Source organism: Bombus vosnesenskii, unplaced genomic scaffold, assembly GCF_011952255.1.
Source record: "Bombus vosnesenskii isolate JDL3184/JDL3185 unplaced genomic scaffold, Bvos_JDL3184-5_v1.1 scf7180000016261, whole genome shotgun sequence".
In the NCBI taxonomy this organism is placed as follows: Eukaryota; Metazoa; Arthropoda; class Insecta; order Hymenoptera; family Apidae; genus Bombus; species Bombus vosnesenskii.
The window spans coordinates 1,770,942-1,794,174 of record NW_022884330.1 but is presented as its reverse complement, the minus strand read 5'-3'; the positions used below and the strand labels follow the sequence as shown (position 1 = coordinate 1,794,174).

The 23,233-nt window shown below is 26.0% G+C and overlaps 6 protein-coding genes across 11 annotated transcripts; 3 read left to right on the top strand and 3 right to left on the bottom strand.

The window, feature by feature from the left end:
* The first annotated feature begins 302 nt into the window (after positions 1-302).
* On the top strand, positions 303-20,514 carry LOC117241742 (transcription factor IIIB 90 kDa subunit). Of its 3 annotated transcripts, none has more exons than XM_033507810.1 (15): positions 303-310; positions 7,889-8,102; positions 8,200-8,284; positions 8,380-8,516; positions 8,785-8,889; positions 18,071-18,220; positions 18,455-18,548; positions 18,627-18,759; positions 18,836-18,929; positions 19,013-19,168; positions 19,246-19,331; positions 19,390-19,627; positions 19,717-19,891; positions 19,976-20,154; positions 20,230-20,514. In XM_033507810.1, the coding sequence occupies exons 2-15, from the start codon at positions 7,889-7,891 to the stop codon at positions 20,361-20,363; spliced, it is 1,980 nt and encodes a 659-aa protein (XP_033363701.1). In that variant the 5' UTR covers positions 303-310; the 3' UTR covers positions 20,364-20,514. The 3 variants fall into 3 exon arrangements, with proteins under 3 accessions (XP_033363701.1, XP_033363702.1, XP_033363703.1); XM_033507811.1 differs by lacking the exon at positions 303-310 and adding an exon at positions 7,401-7,646; XM_033507812.1 differs by lacking the exon at positions 303-310 and having other exon boundaries at positions 7,966-8,102; positions 8,177-8,284.
* LOC117241774 (protein jagunal) lies at positions 741-1,926 on the bottom strand. Its single transcript, XM_033507883.1, has 4 exons — positions 1,618-1,926; positions 1,296-1,437; positions 1,018-1,233; positions 741-937 (listed from the first exon to the last, which is right to left on the bottom strand). The coding sequence occupies exons 1-4, from the start codon at positions 1,707-1,709 to the stop codon at positions 809-811; spliced, it is 579 nt and encodes a 192-aa protein (XP_033363774.1). The 5' UTR covers positions 1,710-1,926; the 3' UTR covers positions 741-808.
* On the top strand, positions 2,322-4,224 carry LOC117241766 (tRNA (adenine(58)-N(1))-methyltransferase catalytic subunit TRMT61A). Its single transcript, XM_033507872.1, has 5 exons — positions 2,322-2,565; positions 2,676-3,096; positions 3,262-3,534; positions 3,659-3,828; positions 4,049-4,224. Exons 2-5 carry the CDS (start codon positions 2,742-2,744, stop codon positions 4,208-4,210), a joined length of 960 nt encoding a protein of 319 aa, XP_033363763.1. The 5' UTR covers positions 2,322-2,565; positions 2,676-2,741; the 3' UTR covers positions 4,211-4,224.
* LOC117241755 (tubulin gamma-2 chain) lies at positions 3,872-6,738 on the bottom strand. The gene is made up of 9 exons (XM_033507840.1): positions 6,690-6,738; positions 6,190-6,392; positions 5,930-6,076; positions 5,729-5,865; positions 5,445-5,639; positions 5,246-5,357; positions 5,013-5,144; positions 4,765-4,947; positions 3,872-4,625 (listed from the first exon to the last, which is right to left on the bottom strand). Exons 1-9 carry the CDS (start codon positions 6,736-6,738, stop codon positions 4,422-4,424), a joined length of 1,362 nt encoding a protein of 453 aa, XP_033363731.1. The 3' UTR covers positions 3,872-4,421.
* Positions 9,063-17,135, bottom strand: LOC117241750 (BTB/POZ domain-containing protein 3). 2 transcript variants are annotated; one of them, XM_033507832.1, is made up of 7 exons: positions 16,861-17,135; positions 14,769-15,050; positions 14,522-14,669; positions 14,238-14,454; positions 12,592-12,778; positions 12,350-12,528; positions 9,063-12,225 (listed from the first exon to the last, which is right to left on the bottom strand). In XM_033507832.1, the coding sequence occupies exons 1-7, from the start codon at positions 16,955-16,957 to the stop codon at positions 11,761-11,763; spliced, it is 1,575 nt and encodes a 524-aa protein (XP_033363723.1). In that variant the 5' UTR covers positions 16,958-17,135; the 3' UTR covers positions 9,063-11,760. The 2 variants fall into 2 exon arrangements, with proteins under 2 accessions (XP_033363723.1, XP_033363724.1); XM_033507833.1 differs by lacking the exon at positions 16,861-17,135 and adding an exon at positions 15,658-15,676.
* A 432-nt stretch (positions 20,515-20,946) lies between the features above and the next one.
* On the top strand, positions 20,947-22,781 carry LOC117241765 (COP9 signalosome complex subunit 5). 3 transcript variants are annotated; one of them, XM_033507871.1, is made up of 5 exons: positions 20,947-21,066; positions 21,436-21,615; positions 21,703-21,937; positions 22,009-22,203; positions 22,278-22,781. In XM_033507871.1, exons 2-5 carry the CDS (start codon positions 21,464-21,466, stop codon positions 22,728-22,730), a joined length of 1,035 nt encoding a protein of 344 aa, XP_033363762.1. In that variant the 5' UTR covers positions 20,947-21,066; positions 21,436-21,463; the 3' UTR covers positions 22,731-22,781. The 3 variants fall into 3 exon arrangements, with proteins under 3 accessions (XP_033363762.1, XP_033363759.1, XP_033363760.1); XM_033507868.1 differs by having other exon boundaries at positions 20,965-21,125; XM_033507869.1 differs by lacking the exon at positions 20,947-21,066 and adding an exon at positions 21,213-21,327.
* Positions 22,782-23,233: the final 452 nt, after the last annotated feature.

The window sequence follows — 23,233 nt, the reverse complement described above, 5'->3', positions numbered from 1 at the left end:
TTAACTAACTTAATCGACTAATTGTACGAGATATAGATATATGATATGTGAAAATTCCCTTTTTTCAGGACCCTCTTACTAGATCTAGGTATCTTCCTTTCCAGGATCCAGTAATCAATTATACATTTGATCGATAATTCTCGCCATTATTCCTAACAACGTAATGCACACGTATAAATATAAATGCATTATGCATGGATTTAGTTAACATTAACATAATGTACATGACTAATTATGTTACTATTAGTTTTTATGTAAGTTTTTGTATTGGGTAGTTCAGGTATTTGTTGTAGCAAACAATACAAAAAAGGTTAATAATTTATTTGAAATTTTATTTTACTCTTATTACATAATGAATTGTGTATTTAATATAGAAATTGTGACTTTTATCTCTTTTTTAATATCAATTCATTATTAAAATTGCTTATAAGAAAACAAAATGAAATGTTTCAAAATATGTGATTTAAGATACGTAAAATACACATGATATAATGTACATGAACACATGTATATATACATATTTACATATTAGCAATATTTTCACAGTTTTAATTTTTATTAACAGTATATGAGTTTGTTCCAAAAGTTTCTTTTGTTTTATAAGGAAATAATTGATGCACAACATTTTTTGTTTTATATTATTTTATTGAATTTTATAATAATAGAACAAAATAATATAAAACAAAAAATGTTGTGCATTTATTATTTTCTTATAAAATGAAAGAAACTTTTGGGACAGCTTAATATATTATTATATTACCAATAGTGTTCACAGATATGCCAGATTTCAATGAATTTTATTATTAAATTAGTCAGCTTTTTTATTTCCCCGTGTTTTCCAAGCTACTATAAGATTCCAGGAAAAGAACAAAGAAAAAGAATGAACTTGAGATGCTAAAAGAATAAATGCATACCATAATAATCCATATGGTAGATCCTAGAAATTAATTTTTATAAATTTAACAAATATTTTATATGAAAATTTCCAATAATAGATAATATATGACTTATTAATACCTGCCAAAAGTGAATTTCATTTGTTTTACCAACAGTTAAATATTTCCAAACGTCCTTGAAATAATATACAACTCCATAAAGTAATGGACCATATCCTAATAGGATGATACCTATCATGTACTGTTTTAATGTTTTAATTCTGTTTCTTTTAATAGCAGACAATGCAAGAAAACTTAACATCAAACTTGTACACCAAATATATTCCCACCATAAAGGCTATAAGAAAAGGGAGATATTATAATTTAATAGATTAATGTTTTATATTAAAGATCATATACCTGAGGTACTTGTAGTTCTTCAATCTCCAAAATAAATATATCCAAATGGTCTAAAATATCGGCTGATAGCTTGGCAAGCATAACGAAGAAAAGAAGATAATGAAAAAATATGCAATATTTCAGTCTTGATTTATTTGTTGCGCTAAAAGGAATGCACGTTTAATTCTAATAATAAATAAATAACAGTTGAGGAATGATTTATTTTTAATTATTATTTTATTCAATTTTAGAAATATTATACGTGTAGAATATCAAAATATTTTTAATGAAAGAAAGAGAAAAGTAGCTGATATACATGTCGTTTTTGTTATGTCTTAATTACCTGATTTGATAATGACCAGCAATCTTTTGTCTATGATTAAAATCACTTCCATCTGTACCCAGAGCCTGGGACAGTGTTACTTTTGAAGCCATATTTCGAAATTATGGTGACTAAGATATAAGAAATCAGTTTCTGTTTTAACAACAGAAATTTACGTATAAACAATTTTCGAGCTGCAATTCAAGATAAACCATTCGGCACTTCATTACCAACTATTTTACTATTTTTAAACTTTTTCGAAGCTCTGTTAGTGGCCTCATGGGTCACGGATCTCTGCAAATGTGTCGCTTTTATTAAGTCACGTTTTCATTTTATGAAACTGAACATTATTTTTACTGATTTTCTTTTTTATATTTTTTTCACAAATAGATATTTTTAATTATTATAATTTATTATTTGTATCATTTTGTAAGTCGATAAATCAAAATCTTGTAACTATTTAGTAGATATAGATAAATAATGTAAAATGAAGATTATCATCATGAACATTAGTTTCGCATTATATTATATGATATAATTAGAATTTATTACATTTAAAAAAAATTTTTTTAAATAAATAATACAGTTTTGTTTCTAGATAATACACAAAATTATATTACGTACCACGCAATTACTTTCTATTATGTTTTATATTAGCGAAGGAAATTATATGTTTTATATATTATATGAAGATAGGCAAGACATTTTTTTAGAGTTTCATTTTTAATTTTATTTATACATAATGAAGTGAATTCATTGTCATAGATAGTAGACAAAAAAATGATAGAATGCGTACATATAACATACAAGTTCTATTTCAATTAATCTATATAATATATATGTATGTATAACAGTTTGAAACATGACTGTAATTTAAAAGGTGTGAGATTTAAATATTGAACACGTGTATTACGAAACATAACCTTAAATATGGAACATTGAATTTAACATTCAAAATATTATAAAATATTATGAATGATATAAAGTGATATGATAATAACAATGTTACAAAACGTATAAAGAAAAAGTGTTATTTATACAAATTGATAATAATTATGATGTAAAATTAATAATGTTATGATATAAAATAGAGGAATATTACTATAATATTATTTAACGAATAAATCCAATTTGTTTTTATTAAAATGAGTTTTAATGAAGTAAAAGAATTCATTGAAGAAGGAGATGTAGTCATTTTATACTTAGGACATAATAATATGCATTCTTTAGAAATAAAGGCAAAAATTCCCAATAAAAATGGTGAAATGGTTGACAATGTTTTTCAAACAAAATATGGAGCACTTAGAGTATTTTCTCTTGTGGGACACAAATATGGAACTATGAAAAGACTTTCGAAAGGATGGGCATATGTTTTACAACCAACATCAGAACTTTGGACATTGACAGTACCTCATAGGACACAAATTATATATAGCCCTGACATAAGTTTGATCATACACTTGTTGGATTTAGTACCAGGAAACATAGTTATTGAAACAGGTTCATCAACTATTAACTATTTCCTAAATACTTGTTTGATTTAATTCTAAAAGTACTAACTTATCAATATATTTTATATTGGAATTTTACTTATTAATGCATTTTGAAGTTACATTTAGTTCATATAATTATCACAATCTTAGTTTTAATATCTTATTGTTTTAGGTACTGGAAGCGGATCTCTTTCCCATGCTCTTATTCGTGCAATTCGCCCTCACGGTCATCTTTATACATTTGATTTTCACGAGCAGCGTGTAAATATTGCTCAAGCAGAGTTTGAAAGACATGGTCTTAGTAAATTTGTAACTTCAAATCATAAAGATGTTTGTATGGAAGGTTTTGGAAAAGAATTAGAAACAAAAGCAGATGCAATTTTTTTAGACCTGCCACATCCATGGTTAGCAATAGATCATGCAGTGGTTACTTTAAAGAAATCAGGTACAAATTGTTTTAGCGAAAAATTTTATTTTAGTTTTTCAGTTACTACGAACTTACATAAACAAATTAATAATAATTAACACAGTAGGACAAAGAAATGATTTTTTGATTATTTTATGTTTAGGTGGAAAACTATGTTCTTTTTCTCCTTGTATTGAGCAGGTTCAACGTACTTGTGCAAAATTAGTATCAAAAGGATTCATTGAGTTGAATACCTACGAATGTTTACAAAGAGAAGTACATGTACAATATAGAAACCTTCCTATACTGAATTTAGAATACCTGCAATATGAGGTATATATAATAGATGCAATATATAGAATTAATATATGTGTCGTAAAATGAAAGATTCTTTTTATTAAGTATTATTTTTCGTTAAATTCTTATAAAAAGATATGTGTATAAATATCATAACTCAAATGGCACGAGCTTAGTTTATGTTTTACACTTAGGATGATATTAAATATCAGTTTTGAAAATATTAATATGACCTTTTTTGGTAACTATGTTTTAGGATATACACGAAGATATGGCACAACAAAGTGAATATGAAAAAGAAGAGAGAAAGTTGCTTACTGCAATGCATGCTCGTTCTTTACCTGGTCATACAGGATTCATTACAATTGCTACATTACCTCCATTTTGTGTACGAAAGATAGAAATGGATTTAAAATAAAAAAATTGAGAATATTTGTAATTGTACTAAAATATCATAAAATTGCTATTTACTATATGTATAGTATTGAAACTTAATTTTCGTAGAACAACTTTAATACTGCTCAAAATAGCATCTGTGATAATAAAGTAAAGCATAAAATAACAAGTGATAATCAGATCTCAAGTTTTTCTTTATATGCACGATAATCTTATTAAAATTATTGAATATTTTATGTTTCTACTTTGCTGGGGTTCCATGATAAATAATCCACTCGGGTGGCTGCCTGGTATTCCTTTACCAAATATTCAACGACTTCTCTAGAATTATCCAATTCGTCCAAATTATCTTCGAACATTTTTTCCTTACGAAATTGTTCTAAAAATGCTTCTCGCTTTCGTAATTTATCATACTGTTGTAAGGCACGGTCAAATAACTGAAATACATATGTATTACAGATTTAACAAGGCCTTTAATTGTTTGTAAACATAATTATCAAATAATTTTGAAAGCACTAAATTTAATAATTAAAATAATTTAGTACCGTTTAATATAAAGATATTTTTGCAACTTACTGATGATATGTTAGTATGATTGGCTAACATTAAGCCAGATACTCTATGTGTACTTTGAATATATGGTGATTTTCTTGAAAGGGCTACTTGTATACTAGCAGGACCCCAAGGTATAAATTGCGCAAGTTTTCTTTCTCTGATCCTTTGTAAAGATTTATGAACTTGGGTTGGATCTACTTCACCCTAAAACATTGTATTTATAAGATTTTATTTTTATTTTTACCCTTAATATTTCTAATAAAACGTACTTGAATGATGTTTAAGATAGATATATAACAGTGAGATGCATTTCTATCTAATGCTGTAGAAACCATCATATTTTTCGGCTGAAGCAAACGTCTCATTACATCTAATACAGAAGTTTTTCTTACAGATGCTCCCTGTGAATTATATTTTATTAAATATGTATATTTTTAAAAAAATTTTAAATTTGGAATAAGAAACAAAGTTGCTCTATATATTTCATTAAATGAATACTTACTTCTTGATCTGTAGTAAGAGGAGTATAACCAGTCATGAGGAAATGTAATCGTGGTGTTGGAATTAATGGAGCAATTAAACCAACTAAGTCATTGTTCATATAAGAAGGATACCTAGTATTACATGTGAATTAGATAAATAAATCTGTATAATCTTTTACATTAATTTTTTAAGCAAAATACATATAAATGGTATATTACCGAAGTGTGGTGGTGCTAACAGACATTATTGTAGAAACAAGTTTATTAATTTGTGTAAAACTAGGATTTTGGATATGAAGTCTATCTGATGCTATTCTATTAAGTGCTGTGTTGTCGAGAACAACAACACAATCAGCACATTGTGTTAACCTTTTTAAAGTTAATAAGGAATTGTATGGCTGTACAACTACATCGCTGAAAAGAATTTTCTTTTTAATTTATTTATATTAAAAACGTACTATTGTTTTAATTATTATAATATAGTTTTATTGCATAATATATACCTTATCTCATCTTGGTTTGGGAAAACGCTATATGTTTCAAGTAATTTTTTTGGAAACCTATCTGCGAGGGATTCAAGCATGAATGAACCCATACCTGAACCAGTACCACCTGCGATAGAATGACACAAAACAAATCCCTGCAAATTAACATAATGATTACAATATTAATGATATAAATTCAAATAACATAACTACACATACCTCTAAACTATCACTTCCATCTGCTTCTCTGTCTAAAATATCAAATATTTCTTCTTGAAGTTTCTCTCCTTGATGATAACCAGATGCCCAATTATTACCAGCACCACCTCCATGTTTTGATAAATAAATATTCTCTGGATTATATAACTTGTGGAAAATAATATTTATAATAACAATGTATTTTAATAAAGAATATATTCATATAAATTCATGAAGTTAAACATACTTATAATATTTATACAAAATATAGTAATGAATACCTTTGAGTAGGGAGAATTCATAATTGTATGAATTACTCTGGGTTCCAAATCTAATAATACTGCTCTTGGTATATAATGTTCATCATCTGATTGATAAAAAAATACATCTTTTCTGTCTGTACCTTCTGTTGCATAATCTTTTAAAATACCTTCTGGACTAATACCATGTTCAGCGCATAATTTTTTCCAAAACTCAAATCCAACTAAAAATTGAAATTCTTTTATTATTTATTTTTTTGCTAATGTAGTATCGTAATACATCTTATGAATGTATCTTCAAAACAGAAATTTAGTTTCCTACTTTCGTGGTACATAAATTTTACAATCTTTATATTTCTAGTAGAAAACTAAAGATAAACAAAGATTATTTTAATAAAATATTAATGAAATAATAAATTATACGTAATTAAAAGTAAGTTATTTGGTTACATTTGCAAATTAATAAGAAGAAAAACAGAGAACAACATTTTAACAAAGATGTAAATTGCATGGTTACTTACTTTGATTACCGCATTGGCCAAGTTGTAAAGTTATCATTTCACAAGGCATCTTGAATTTCTTATTTAATTCTTATTGAGAATTCAATTCTTTATTATAATTACTTCACTTTGATTTTACGCGCGATGAACCTTCAATTTGATTGATACTTCACATATTACAAATATAACTATTCTTTGCGAATATTACAATAATATATATATATATGATTATGTTATTCGTACAGTTACGAAATATTTTTGATTACTGATAATAGAATTATGCACACAGAATAATATTATTCGAATCTGAATGTTATTGCTGTTGTATTCAGTTATAGATGGTGCTGCATTAAATGTCAATGTTTTTCGCCGTTTGAAACTTCAATCAGTTTAAAAATGCAAGGAAAATTTTCATCATGAATGAATTTATATTATAATGAAACAATACAGACAGAAAAACATTTTTTAATTATTTTGGATAGTTTTACATTTTAAAGAAATAATGGTTTTTATATTTAAAGAGGTTGGACGCAATAAATATATCTTACATTACACTAATCAAAATTGTATTATTATTTTTATTTAAGTTATTAAGATAATTGTAAATTTTATGATGTGTTATATAACAAAACAATTACATGAAAGTTAATGTTACTTTGAAAATTACATTTACATTGGACGATGAAGAAACTATACATATAGTCATTTAAAGCAGTGAATATATGCGCATATTTTTTGTATTCAATCTAATCCTTATGTCATGTTTGTAATAACGAGTGTGCTTCCAAACTATTTGATTAAGTTCGTTTTATCAGACGAATGTTAAACTTATCCTGATTCTACATATTTTTATGTAAAACACGATATAATAAAGTGTGACATAGTCATCATGTTATAATTATTTAATAAAATTATTTAACCTATAATACTTGATATGTCATCATTTCAATAATTTAAAGTTGAACATAAAGAACAAAGGTAATTTCAAAGTATGATATAAAAATTATTGTTTTTTCATTATTGCTTAATATATTAAAAGTAATTCTTTTATTTATTTTTTAAGTATCTTGCATAATTTAGGGAAACATTAATAAAATTTAAATATTTTAGTTATGCATTGATTTTGAACCATAAAAAATAACATAAATTATGTGAAAATGTCGTTTTAAATTCTTAATAATAAAGATTTCCTTTTGAATGATGGTGTTGTCATTTAACAGATGTCTGCGAGTAAGTGTCGGAATTGTGGATCTACAAATATTGAAACAGATCCAGCCCGAGGAGATGCTGTCTGTACAGATTGTGGTTTTGTGTTGGAAGACCAACTTATTGTTAGTGAAACAGCTTTTAAAGAGACACCATCTGGGAATATGATGGTACTTGGTCAATTTGTTGCTAATGACAGCACTGGTGGAGCTACAGGATTTGGAGCAAGTACGTTATTTTATAATAAATATGACATTAAATATTCTTTATTTTCTTATTACTAGTTTCCATCATTTGTCTAGTTTAATCATTTTTATGTTCATAGCATATCACGTCAATGGAAAAGAATCCAGAGGAATAACATTGCAAAATGCAAGAAAAGGAATAACTCATTTATGTATGCAATTACAGTATGTAAATTTTTTCTATAATACAATCAGTAAATTATTAATTTCATTTATTATATTTTATAAAATATTTAATATGTATTTTATTTTGTTACTAGATTAAATCAGCATTGTATTGATACATCTATGAATTTTTATAAAATGGCATTGAATCGTCAGTTAACTCGTGGGAGGAAGCAAGCACATAATCATGCAGCTTGTGTTTATATTACTTGTCGTACAGAAGGCACTGCACGTATCCTTTATATTTTCATAAAATAAAAAACAATATTTTTCTTATAATTATCATTCTTGAATTTATTTTTGCTACTTTATATCTATTTCATAAATACAAAGTATTTGGTTTAGTGTGAAATCTTATTGAAATATAAGTTTTTTTATGATATAAGTCGGAAGCTATCCCAAACTGAAAAGCAAGAATTATAATAAATAATAATATAAGTTTCGTTTGTTATGTATGACAAGTTTTCAGAAGTAAAGTATGTACTTAACCAATTATTTAGATATGCTTATTGACATCAGTGATGTGCTGCAAATTTGTGTTCATGAATTGGGACGCACATATCTGAGGTTTACGCAAGCTCTTTGCATCAATATACCTTCAGTAGGTAAGCATTTTATAAACTTGCATGTTATAAATTTTTACTTCTAATTTATGCCTGTATTCAATTTATTTGCTCTCATTTAAGAACAAATTAACTAATTTTTAAGTATCATTAAATGTTACATGATACATACATAATCTTTAACTTCTAATAAAATAAAATAGTTCGATTTGCAATTAATTAGATTGACATGTTTTATTCTTCAGATATAAATTTTCTTATTTCGTAAGGTACTTTTATCAGAAACAACAGTTATTGTTACATTTATTACCGCTTGAAAAAGATTATAAACAGTGATTTCTTACATACATTATCGTTGTATTAAATGTTAAATTTGAAAAAATACAAAATTAAATACTTGATTAACTATAGTAAAAATTTGTTCATATTTGAAATATCTCTAAGTATTAAATATAACATTTGTGTCTTCACATACACTCAGTTTTTTAATAGTAAAGTATAATAGTGAAATATTAATTCAAAATTTAGCCCTATTGTATACGAGATGTACAAAAAAATTGAGGACACTGCTAAAGCTGAGGATAGAAACCTTAGAAACATGTAGTATTCATCATAACAAGCAAAAAGCTTTTAATAATCATGGGTCAAAAACCGTTAATTTCAGAGATGTTTAATTACGAAATGTTTAGTATATAATAAACCAGCTGCTTTGTTGCCAAGAGATATTAACTTCACTTCCGTAAAATCCAAAACCAAGAGATAAGGAAAATGCCGAGATTTTTCAATGTATATGTATTTCTGTAAGAAAATATGCTGAAGTGTATGCTGAACTGAACAGGGGTCATATTGAGCATATGTTGTAAGGGTAATATCTTACTGACAAAAAACTTTGTAACTCTGAAATTAATAGTTTTTGAACCTATGTTTATTAAAAATTTTTGCTGAGTACTACATGCTCCTAAAGTTGTATTCAACTTTTTTGTTCACTCCGTATATTACTAAATAATCAAGAAATCTGAAGTACTTTAATACATAAAAGTATAATATAAGATGACTATTCTTTAAATTTATTGCTTGTGTAGACATTTTCAATTACACTTTTCATATTTTATATTGTAATGTTAAATAATTTTTTGATTTTAAATAATATCAAATATCTAAAATGGAGAATACAAAACTAAATCTCTTATTTATTAGTAATAAATTAATCTAACTTAAATCCAAACTAAAATTGTTCACTGAATATTTTAATATTGTTTTAGAAGTTAATGATATAATTAATATCTTTTTTAATGCCAATCTTAAGACAGAGATGCTCTCAAAATTTACTTGTTCCTTTTTTTGGCACCAGCCAGTCATACTAGTAGTAGGAAGGCATTATTTTGTACATTTTATTATTATTGGTATTGCAATCCATTGTACTTTTTTAAATAGTATTTACTATTTTGCAATGTAGACTTTGGCGCCAGATTCTATAGCATTACTGGATACAATATAATGTTTATTATAAAAAAAAAAATAAGAGAGTTATATATAATTAGTATATACTTTATCTTGAAACTATACTAGAATATTTTTCTACTTTTTACATAGATTATAGTAAATTATAAAATTATATAAACATGATTAAAATATCGTACAATGTACATATAAAGTATTGTTGTGATTTTTATATTGTGTACAAAAACGCTATTTGCTTTAAGGATCTACATTTAAACATTCCTTCTAATAATTTAACAATCACCTTTTGCAGTACATAATTTCATACATTAAAGAATCAATAAATCTAAGAAAGTAAAATGTATCTCCTCTCTTATGAATATGATACAAAAAACAAAATAATAATGTTACAATAAAAAACAAATATTATTTTGTATAGGCAGTTTCACTTATAATACTATTCTAAAATTGCTTATGACGCTTTCCAATAAGTATAGTATATTCTAAAATACATGATATATGAATGCAACATTAAATCAATATTACTTATGTTAGCAAAAACAGTATATTCTCCTCCATAAAACGATAATGTACATTGTTCATTTAAGATTCTAAAGCATTTCAATTAAAAAAAATTATAGTTTATATATTAGTATTTTTTAATTGAGAATTAATTAGTCGAGATAACAATATAGTTTCCAAAATTAATTGATTTTTGCTTATTTCTTTATATTATTATTTAACAATAATTTTTAAGATAGTAAATCCTTTTAAATAGCACTTATTAACTTTCTCAATTGTTTTCTATCAATTTAAAGATCGTTTTTACATCTTCTTCTTCTTCTTCAAATCTAACAAGTATTTTATATACTTCACTTGTTGCATATTTACAAATAATGTTTCAAGTATTTAAGTTATATAAGAAATGTAATATTTTTTCGGAAGAAACAAAGCATAAATATGAATACATCAAAAGTTGTAGTAGACACACTCCTCTGCAAAAATGTAAATTTAAAATTTAATTTTAATTTAAACATAGTAAACTATTTATTTCCTTAGTTTAATACTGCCTTATTATTTGATATAAAAGCAAATATTAGTTTTTATATATATATTTGACTTTTATTTTACGAAAATAAATTTTTATGCAATTGTTCATATTTATATTCAATGTATCATAAAACAGAAAGTTTGTTTTCAAGTCTTTGAATTAAAATAAAGACATTTCTTTTTATATTTGATTAATAGAGTGATAATAACAGAAATAAAATTATAATTTCTTCTGCAAACTATTCATTATGATTTTATACTAAATTCAAAATATTTAATATTTTTTAGAGTGCATCTATTACACAATATTCGTCATCGATTTAAAAATAGTACTCAAAACAATTATACAAAATCTTGAACAATGTCAAGGTACATATTTTTAGAGACCAGCAGTTAAACCATTATTTCTGTGGTAAATTTCCATCAGTCATCTACTGGTGGTCCATAAAAAATTAATTCGGGTATTTGCCCTCCTTGTACACCAGTACCATTCGTACTTTCCGAACTGCATTGAAATTGAAAATTTACATTACCAACTGTTATCTCTGACATTCCTTCTTGACCGAAGTAACTTAGCTCGCCTCCGTCTAATATTACACTAGCTGTATAAAAGCATTCTGGCTCGATTTGGATTGGATTCTCAAAATATACATGAAACGTACTGCTCGAGCCATCCGAAAAAAATTTCGTACTATTTTCAGATAAAACACATCCCAATCTTTTAAGTTCGATTCTAACATTATAATCTGCAGCACCAGATGAACTTCCATAAAGTCCGAAACCAACAACAAATATTCTTTTATCAACGCTAAATTGAATTGAGTCACATCTGCCTCTGTAACGCCACTGATTTGATCTATATGCACATGACTGAAACCTATGACACACCTGCAAATAAAGCATAAGAAATTTTAGTTCTATTACTCTATATGTAACTTATGCAAGCTTACTAACTTATGAATAGTTGTTTTACATTAAACCTAAATAAATGATTTTGTTTTATAGTACTTACTTGAGTTTTTAAACCTTGTCGAGGTTTGGTAGGGAAACAAAGTTGAGGTTTATTACTAGCAGTGAAATGCAAAAAAACATCAATTGTTTCTTGTTGTGTTAAGATTCCAGTCTGAGCAGCACTATTGGCAAATTCTTCCAAATTCATAGCAGGAAGTCTAATTAAATATAAAGCAGATCCTAGAATGAAAAAAGCACTAGTGATACTAGTTTTTGATTTAAAATTTTAATTTAGATATTTACCTAATAGTCGTCTTTGATTGGCTGATGAAGGTTCAAGTTCTTGCCGAATACATTCTGCAGTAGCCCATCTTAATGCAGCATCCCATATATGTATCTCTTTACAGTTTAATGTTTCTCGAGAGAGCACTGATTCAAGAGTGTGAATATCAATATCCACAAAACCATCTGATCTTAGCGCCATTTCTGCCTGTATTACATTCAATTTTATATATATAAATTTAGTAAAAATATATATTATCTTTTGACGAAAATTTAATTATTAAAAAAAAGGATATATTTCTTAGGAATATATTTTCATTGATTTTATATATATTGTATGAATTACTTAGAAGCCAAAGTGATCAACTCTATTTCCTGAAAAATACTTAATTTTAATATTAGAATATATTAGAGTTTAATTTTCTAAAAATTAGATGATTACCCATGATGTTATTAATCAGTTTGGCCTCTGCATGATGCATATGTACATATATTAATCTTATATTCAAAACATCCAAAAAGTATATTTGTGTTCTTTCTAAATTTAAAAGTATTTTTTAAATTCTGAGAATTCTTTAAAAAATATTAAGAATATTATCAAATACAATTAGTATATGTAAAATATAAGAAAATAAAAATATAAATATAAAACTAATTTCAATGATTTAGTTAAAACTTAATCCTTTGTTAATATTGATATTCGCTATATTTACTAAAAAAATGCTTATTATATGATACAGGATACAATTTAAAAGTAGAAATAAATTTTTAAAAATCTGTTCTAAATGTATATATTAAACATGATATTTTTATGAGGAAACTAATTTTATAATTTTTTGAAAAACATTTAATTTTATGATGGTATAATTTATTACAATTAAATATTTTATGAATATTAGTGTAATAGTCATATATGTACATACAAAATTAATTAAATAAGTATGATATAGTATATAATATTACAAAAAAATGTTGTTGAAGTATTTTATTTTCATACTTTATAAAATTGCTTATTATGTATTTAATCTTTCGTAATATTATCTTTAATAATTAATGAATGGAATTTTTATAATGAAGTTTAGACGAATTTTGATTAAAAACGTATTTTAAAAATTAAAAAAATATATTTTTATAGCTTTTTGTCAATCAGTCTTTCAAATATTCACTCAATTTAATTAAAAAAGGGATAAGCAATTCTATATATCTTGAACTTTTTAATATACAGAATAAATGTTATAAATTCTTTAAGTAATTATTGGACTAATATTACATGTTATTTTGGAAAAATCATTATAATCATTTCTGTTGTGTTCATATTCTTCTATAAAGTTATCTTCATAAGTTACATTTTGTGTTACTTCAATTTCTAACTTATTATCTGTAAAATAAGGTTCACTTCGAGTTCGAAATAATGAAAACGATAATTTTTTGTTGTTAAGTTTAGAACAACAATTGTTCTCAGATAAACTGAAGCAATGAGATACTACTGATAGTCCATTTTTTATATTTCCATAATTATTAGTTTTTGTAGTTTTCTGAATAAACTGCTGTTCAGAATCATGTAGTTTGTTATTCAAACAGTTTGAAGAGTTTGATTTACTCTTTAATGTTACATTTAAATTATCATTAAAAGTAAGAGACTTCAACATTCTTTTATTTAAACTTACTTGAGCATCTATAACTTCCCAGCAACGTTGCATAAGATCTGGTTCTTCAAACAAACGAGATTGACTTAAAAGTAAACATGCATTCTTTGCTGTTAAACTTGTTTCTAAATAATTAACACATGCTCTTGCTAAATGAGGGACTATATATTTTTTAGCAACATAGAGTGTTGCTAACACTGTGTCAGCTTCTAATTGTACTTCATCACAGTACATATACCTGAGAAAAGATAATAAAATAAGTAGTGAATAATTTAAGATGTCTTCATCAAGTTTAAAACATTTACCTTAATAGAGCAAGAAAAGCAGCAGGCTCTACATCTGGTACTTCTATATCTCTTTTATTCTCTGCTAGACCACCATAAAACATGGCATAAAATACAGAACTACCAGTGGCCAATACATACTTATGTGCTGGTATAGTTTGTATGTGACCTACATTGAGCAATCAAATATATTATTATTTAATATATTTAATACATTAAATTATTTTTACTGCTTATCCAATTACTAAATGACTTTATGATTAATTACCTGGGCTGCCAACAATAAATATAATATCAGCCATTAAATGATTGTTAAACATGGCAGCATTTCGTTCTCGAACTGTAGGTTTTGTTGCCTGCCAATTAGGATCTTGTGTACAGTCTTCAGGTGATGACAAATTCAATTGAGTTAAAGGAGATGATAAGGAAGACAAAGGTGAAGCAGGTGCACTAAGTGGTTGGTTTATCGTTCCTTCACGTTGTAATACAATGGAAGAAGATAATGGGCTTACAGTAGGTGGTGAATCTGATACAGGAATCAGTGATTCCGCTAAAACATATACAATATCAATATATTAGGTTTAAGTTAGGTGAAATTCATTTCTATTTAGTATTTGTTTTTGTTTTTTTTTTGTTATCAAACAACAACATATTTAGGCAAAATTATTATCTTATTATGTTAAAACAATTTAGCATACAGAACATTATATAAAAAAATTTAATGGATTTAACGGAATAAAATATGTTTAAATATTACTCTTTTATTTATTATTTTTAGTATCATTACATAAAGATTAAACTTAAAAATGGATGAGTAAATATTATATAAAAAGTAATTATAACAAACATTAAGCATATGTCAAAGTAACAATAGTAAAGTTACAAAAAGTAACACTATTCTATATTAATTTTCATTAATTCATTAATAGTACAATTAATAGATAATACCTTTATATAAATATATTAATTATATTAAGCTAGAATATATCGAAAGCTGATATTACCGATTGTATAACTTCATCAATAAAAAATATTTTTCATTACTAATAGAGGTTATGCAAGACAATAACTGTAATAAGGTTTAAGATCTCTAAATTAGATTATTCTTCCTAAAATTAATCAAAGTTTGTTTTCGTACATCCATTATTTTTATTTACCATCGCTTTAAGATGTTGTATAATCTATCACCTTTTAGCGACGGTTCAATTAAAACGAATGCAAAGCAAAATCATCAAAATTTTACCGTTAGTGTACATTATTCCACAGTTTTGAGAACAATTTTAAATAGAATCTTTTACTTCTATCATAACATAGTAAATATTTGCTACCACTGTAGCTTTAAAGACCACCTCTCATATTCAAACATTACGAACACAAATATACACTTATGTATATGTAATGTACACTATACACTTAAGGAAAATTCATCTATAGGTATAAAGACTTCGAATGATATTAAGTTCGGTTTGTTCCGGTTTTATTCGTATAATTTCGCAGAAATTTTGTGGTGCACGTGATACGTATGTCAAATAAATTCATATGAATGTATGTATACATACATATTATAGGGTTAATATACTTTTTGCATGATTTCAAATTTTTATTAAATTGGATGTATCTTTAGCTATTACAAAAAAATTTATTTATTATATAAAATGGTCAGAAGACTTTATAACAATATAATAATAGAAATTATTTAAAACAGAAAAGTCACATTTAGTTCGAAATTTTTAAAATATATATTTGGTTTAAAATAAAACATAGGTTAATAAGTATTATAACGCTATTATCGATTTATGAATTTTTCTAATTTTAATTTTTATGTTTTAATATCATATGAATAATACGAAAAATATGATCAAAATTAAACGTTAAAAATATGTACAATATTATTCTATTTGATTCAACATTCTCTGATTCATCGAACATTTATCGTAATAGACATATTTTATGAAAAATCATAAGATTTAAATGAAATTACGTAAAATAGTTTAACACTATAATATTGTATATTTGAAGTCTGTACAGTTTCATGTTATATACTACTTTGTAAAATATATTTACTATTTCATCTATCATTCATAATTCCTAATTGACCGAAATTATTTTTACAGAATGCATTTCCAAATAAAATATTTCAAAGCTCAAGGTAAATTAATTAAAATGTTGTTAAAATATCATTGTGTGTTTCAAAGTGAAAATAAACATTATGGAAATGATACAACATTACTCGGATATAGCTAAACAAAATAAAAACAATTTCATTTATTCTTATTTCTATAATTCACTTTAATAAATGCATGGACAGTATATATTTAAAGTGCATATTATGTTTATTTATATCTGTAATAATCTCTCACCGTTTAACCATGGATTAGTCTGTTTGACTGTGACGTTGTCCTGGAACCGTTTCATTGGCTTCGTTGATATTTTCGAGTAAAGATTTGACATCGCCATTTTCACTTTTTAAACTTGATTGCCCGTTTTCTCTTCAATTGCAACACGGAACGATTTTGGATTTCATTTACATGGGCGCCATGTCAGACGGGCGCTGGTTAGATAGTTCCGTACGTCGGTCGATAGGAAACTTAGGGCACGCGCGTCCATATATCTGGTGTTTCTCAAAAACGCAATCTTTAATCTGCGCAGTATGTGTATACAGGGTGTTCGCTCTAACGTGTGATTTTTCATCTGTTTTGCGATTATGTACTGTCTTGCTAACTGGCCATCACCATCCTCACCATTTCTTGAAAGTATCTTTATGGAGCGTAACTCCGGTGTTACGTACATATATTTCTCTCATTTTGTTTACAGGAGTTTTGAAATTCAATTGTCTTGTATAAAACATCTGGAATTGAGTACCAAGTATTATTATCCTGCTCTATATCTTTATCTATTTCATATTCAAGCATAATTATTGATGGTGTAAACTCCTCCCTTGTTAATTGGTCAGATTCAGTATCGAGTCGTGACCAGTTACCAAGATAGTATTGTAATAAAAAATGTTAACTATAATCTATTTATAATATGAGTGAACAAGATATAAGGATGATGAACATTAAAATAAATCCCTTTTTTAGTGTAATATGATCAACAAGATCAATATGATCGAGACTAAAGAGAAAAAAAATACATTTTATTTTAATACGTTGTCCATTCAGCATAATATATTGTTCATTTAACAGAAATAAAGTTTATTTAATAATCTTTTTATTATATTACTGCGAACAATTTGAAAATTGTGCGAAACATTAAAGTGAACACCATCTATATTTCGCAAGTAATGTCCACTTACAAACAATAGCGTACAATACAAACGTAATCTAATGGAATAAATATTAAATAGAAACTTCAGGAATTATATAATTACTATATATTTTATTCTTTTTGTTATTTTACCTTCTACGTTTAAGTAAGAATAACATAAAAGTGTATTATATATTATAAAAAGGAAATTCTTGGCAATTATTTTAATATAATATACTATATTAATAAACTAATAAAATGAATTTGTTAATATTTGATGAATTTTTAAATTTAACACATTGTTGACATTATTTTTCTTTATAGATCCATGTTTATATATTATGAGATTTGCAAATAAGCTGGAGTTTGGTGAAAAAACTCACGAAGTATCAATGACGGCTTTACGAGTAGTTCAAAGAATGAAAAGGGATAGTATTCACAGCGGGCGTAGACCATCAGGATTATGTGGCGCTGGTATTAGAAAAGTTTCATTTATTCGTAATCTAAATTTTATTTAATTTTAATATAAATACTTAGGTATTAATTAATACATTTTAAAATTTTACATATGATGCTTGCATTAACGTTTGTTACAAATTCACCTAAACACTTAAAAAGTCAAAATTATATTATTAAATATAATTAAAAAAAGAGATCATTGAAATTAAATTGATATTAAACAAATATACGATATTTCTTTTACATTAGCTTTGCTGATGGCTGCTCGATTACATGAGTTTAATAGATCACCGGCGGATATTATTAAAATTGTAAAAGTGCATGAATCGACATTACGCAAGAGGTAAAAAGTATTCAAATAAGTCTTTTTCTAAATAAACGTAAAAATTGATAACAAATTTTTATACATTAACATCTATAGGCTTATAGAATTTGGTGATACACCTTCAAGCGCATTGACTCTTGAAGAATTCATGACGGTCGACTTGGAAGAAGAACAGGATCCTCCAGCTTTTAAAGCAGCACGAAAAAAAGACAGAGAACGATTACAAAGGGTATAGAATATTTTTATTTTATAATATATCGTATATCTACATAATTAATTATGCATAATTTGTTGTTTTTTCTTAGTTAAACATAGATACAGAAATAAATGAATTGCAAGCAGAAATTGACAAACAATTAGAAGAACACAGATTAGGAAAAATGAAAAAGCGCAAAGATGGTAATTGTAATAATAATTAAAAAATTGATGAATTATTTTATTGTTTTTATTATACAAAAAAACCAAAAAATATTAATTTCCAGCTGCTTCTATAGAAAGAGCAGATACTGATAGATTTATAAGGGAAAGTAATTTAGATGTAATTAAACATTACGTTGGAAACGATGTAGATGACCCTGACAGTGATTTTCAAGATTCCGAAATGAATAACATAAACGATCGATTAATTACTGGATTAGGCAAGGATTTAAACAGTTTCTTAAATTCTATTATAATGTTATATTATAAAATTTATAATACGCCTAATTGTTTAAAGGACCTAATATTGCTTCTATGGGATTGATATCAATAAATGATCGAGAAAATGAAACAAAAGAGTCAGTAAACACAAATTTTGAAAATGTAAGTAAAATTAATTTTAATCAAAACAATTGTTATTCATTAATGTTTTCTATTTAAGGATACTGGAGAGATTGATGTTGCTGATTTAGATGACGAAGAGTTAGATAGTTATATTATGTCAGAAAAAGAAGCACAATTCAAACACAATTTATGGAATAAAGTGAATGCTGAATATTTAAATCAACAAAAAGAAAAAGAAGAAAGACGGCAGAAAGAAAAAGAAGAAGGTAAACCTGAGAAGAAACGACGGCGGATTACTAAACGTAATAAAAATCAAGTACCTGCAAATACTGCAGGTAATGTTATAATATTTACTACAAATTCTATAATATTAATTTTTTATCAATTGTTATAGTTTATTATGTTCATTTTATAATTTTATTAGGCGAAGCAATTGAAAAAATGTTACAAGAGAAGAAAATATCATCGAAAATTAATTATGAAGTACTGAAAAGTTTAAACGTTAGTTTAAATAATTCAACCAAAGAACAACAAAAGGTCGAAGAGCCAATTCAATCACCAAAGAAAGAAATGAACACTTCGTCAAGTTCTAATAAAATGTTAGTATATAATATTTTTTGTTATTTTTTTATTCTGTACAAGAAACGTATCTCTACAATAAATATCAATGTTTATATTTATAGATCTAATATTTCTAACTCATCAAGAATCAAAGATAAGCCAATCACACCAGTAGTAAAGAAACCTCATGTAGTTAAACCTCAAATACAAAAAACAAAAAAAGAAGTGCAAATGCCAGTTGAAATAGAAACTAATACAACTGAATCTATACTTCCAAAAATGGATACCTCTTGTGATATGGGTAAGTTATTAATTTCCACTCATGTAAAATTTCTTTTGCTTGATTAAATTAATTATACTTCTCTTTACAAAATAGATGAGACCGATGATTATGTTGATGAGGATGTTGAAGCTGATCCCACAGAAATGACTGTTGGAGAAATGCTTGGACATCATGGGTCAGAAGATGAGAATGACTTTGGATATGGATATGATGAAGAAGATTATTAATTATATTTAGTGAACTAATATTAAGATCCTAAAGATGCGTTTAACATTTATAAAATGATTATTTATTTATTAGAATACCATTTACTAGGATTTAGCAAAAAGACTGCAGTATATAATGTAAAATAAAGCATTTACTATTCTTAATTTATAATTCTGTGAATTTTTTATTTAATTGCAAAAGCATCATAATAATAAAATGATATAGCGGTTAGGGTCCAACCTCTTGAAGGCGTCATTCAAACGCATGCGATATAGAAAAATTAACTGCGTCGCGCTATATTTATGAAATAAAATTTATCTCTATAATACCTTTTTCTATGTTACTTAATACTTTGGAATTAATCGTAAATTAAACTTTGCAGTCTACTTCTTAGTATACTTATACTTAATATTTTCCTTACACGCATGTTGGAGATACATAGTATCAGAGTAATAATAAACAAGATAGGTTAAAATCTCTCCTTGCGAGTAGGGAAAAGATCATCATATTACATAAACTATAATATTAGGTATTGTATATAACATAAAATATTCAATTAATACCGCAAAATATAATAATGAAAATCTTGTTGATAGATGGCGTTAATAATACGATGTATTGAAAGACGTGGTGGTGGTCTATCATTTATTATATTATAGTATTGTTTAATTCGAAACAAGCATATGACGTAGTAATTCAAAGTGTTGTGGTAAAAGTATAGGAGTATGATTTTGAATTATTTTTAATTTTCGTATTAGGCGGTTTAGTAAAGGCTTATAAACGTAATTTATCAAATATCTATACTTGTATTAAACAGTCACAGAATACATTCTCATATTTGGATTATGTAAAAAATCAGATTTATGCAGTGATTTAAGATTTATATACTGTTTCATAAAATATTTATCATTTGATATATGATCAGTGGAATAATTTTATTTATTTTTTCATAATTAACAATTGTTTTGATTATAGTTGGAAAAGGTCTTATCCACATTAAATAACAATATATGTATACATTCAAGTATAATATTGAGAAAGAACATGACAAAATACATATGATAAGTCTAATTTATAATTTCTTTATTTTAGAACTTAAGCTGTTGAATATAGATTAAATATGGCGAGCACTTCTTCTGACCAAAGTACAATTGCCAAAAAAACATGGGAAATGTCAAATAATATTGAAACAATTAGCACTGTTGATGAAATTTATAGGTATGATCGTAAAGAACAACAAGATATATTAGCTGCAAAACCATGGGAAAAGGAGTATGTTATTTTTTAAATATTTGTATCAATATTAAGATATATTTTTATGATCTCATTTCCAACCACACATTCTTGATCATATTTCAGTCCTCATTTTTTCAAAGATATAAAAATCTCTGCATTAGCATTATTAAAAATGGTTATGCATGCTCGTTCTGGAGGAACTTTAGAAGTAATGGGTCTTTTGCTTGGAAAAGTTGCAGCAAATACAATGATCGTTATGGATTCTTTTGCATTACCTGTAGAAGGCACAGAAACAAGAGTTAACGCTCAGGCACAGGCTTATGAGTATATGACAGCATATATAGAAGCAGCTAAACAAGTACTTAATTATTACAGATATAACATGTAACAACTGCCTATAATGTAATATTTATTTTTCAATTTATTAAGGTTGGAAGACAAGAAAATGCTATTGGATGGTACCATAGTCATCCTGGCTATGGATGTTGGTTATCGGGTATTGATGTATCTACACAAATGCTCAATCAAAATTTTCAGGAACCATTTGTTGCTATTGTAATTGATCCTGTGAGAACAATATCTGCTGGCAAAGTTTGTTTGGGTGCATTTAGAACATATCCAAAGGTGGTATATATTTGCTAATATTTATAATACATAAAAGAAATAATAAATAATAAAAAAAAATTTGATATAAAAAGGGATATAAACCAGCAAATGAAGAACCATCTGAGTATCAAACAATACCATTAAATAAGATTGAAGATTTTGGAGTTCACTGCAAACAATATTATTCTTTGGAAGTTTCTTATTTTAAATCATCATTAGATAGAAGATTACTAGATTCTTTGTGGAATAAATACTGGGTGAATACTTTAAGTTCCTCTAGTCTTCTAACAAATGCTGATTACACTACTGGGCAAATATTTGATTTATCGGATAAACTTGAGCAGTCAGAGGTTGCACTTGGAAGAGGATTTATTTTGGGTGGAACGGATCCTCATGATCGCAGTACTGTAGAAAAATTAATGAAAGCAACAAGAGACAGTTGTAAGACTACTATTGAAATTATTCATGGATTAATGGCACAAATAATCAAGGACAGATTATTTAATCAAGTTGGATGTAATCCTATTGAAACTCAGCAACAGTAAAACATATATATAACGTGTAATAATTACAATAAAAAGAATGATTATAATCTACGTAAGTTGTAATTAATATAAGGAACATTTTTTACTAAAATATAATAAAAAAATAAGTTTGTCTTTATATTTTTACTATGATCATAATTATCTTAATATACATATTGAAATTATTCTTGCATAAGATAATCAACAAAAATTGTAATCTAAAAATAAGTGAAATAACTAAATAACTATTAATACAATATTTTTCAAAGAGTAGTGGAATAAAAATACATTTTATTTTCACACCTTGAGTCTCTAGAAAGTATATATACAGCATCTTTATCATTATTCAATATCCTCACAGTTGATTTATATATATTTATATTTATAAAACTAATATAATATTGAGAACAAGTAGGCAGAGTACACCCCACCGAAGGGCTGACACTGTGTCATAGACTTTAGGACAAGGCCACTCAGAAACACACCCACCTGTTCTAGAATTATACACCGCATTCATAGCGCAC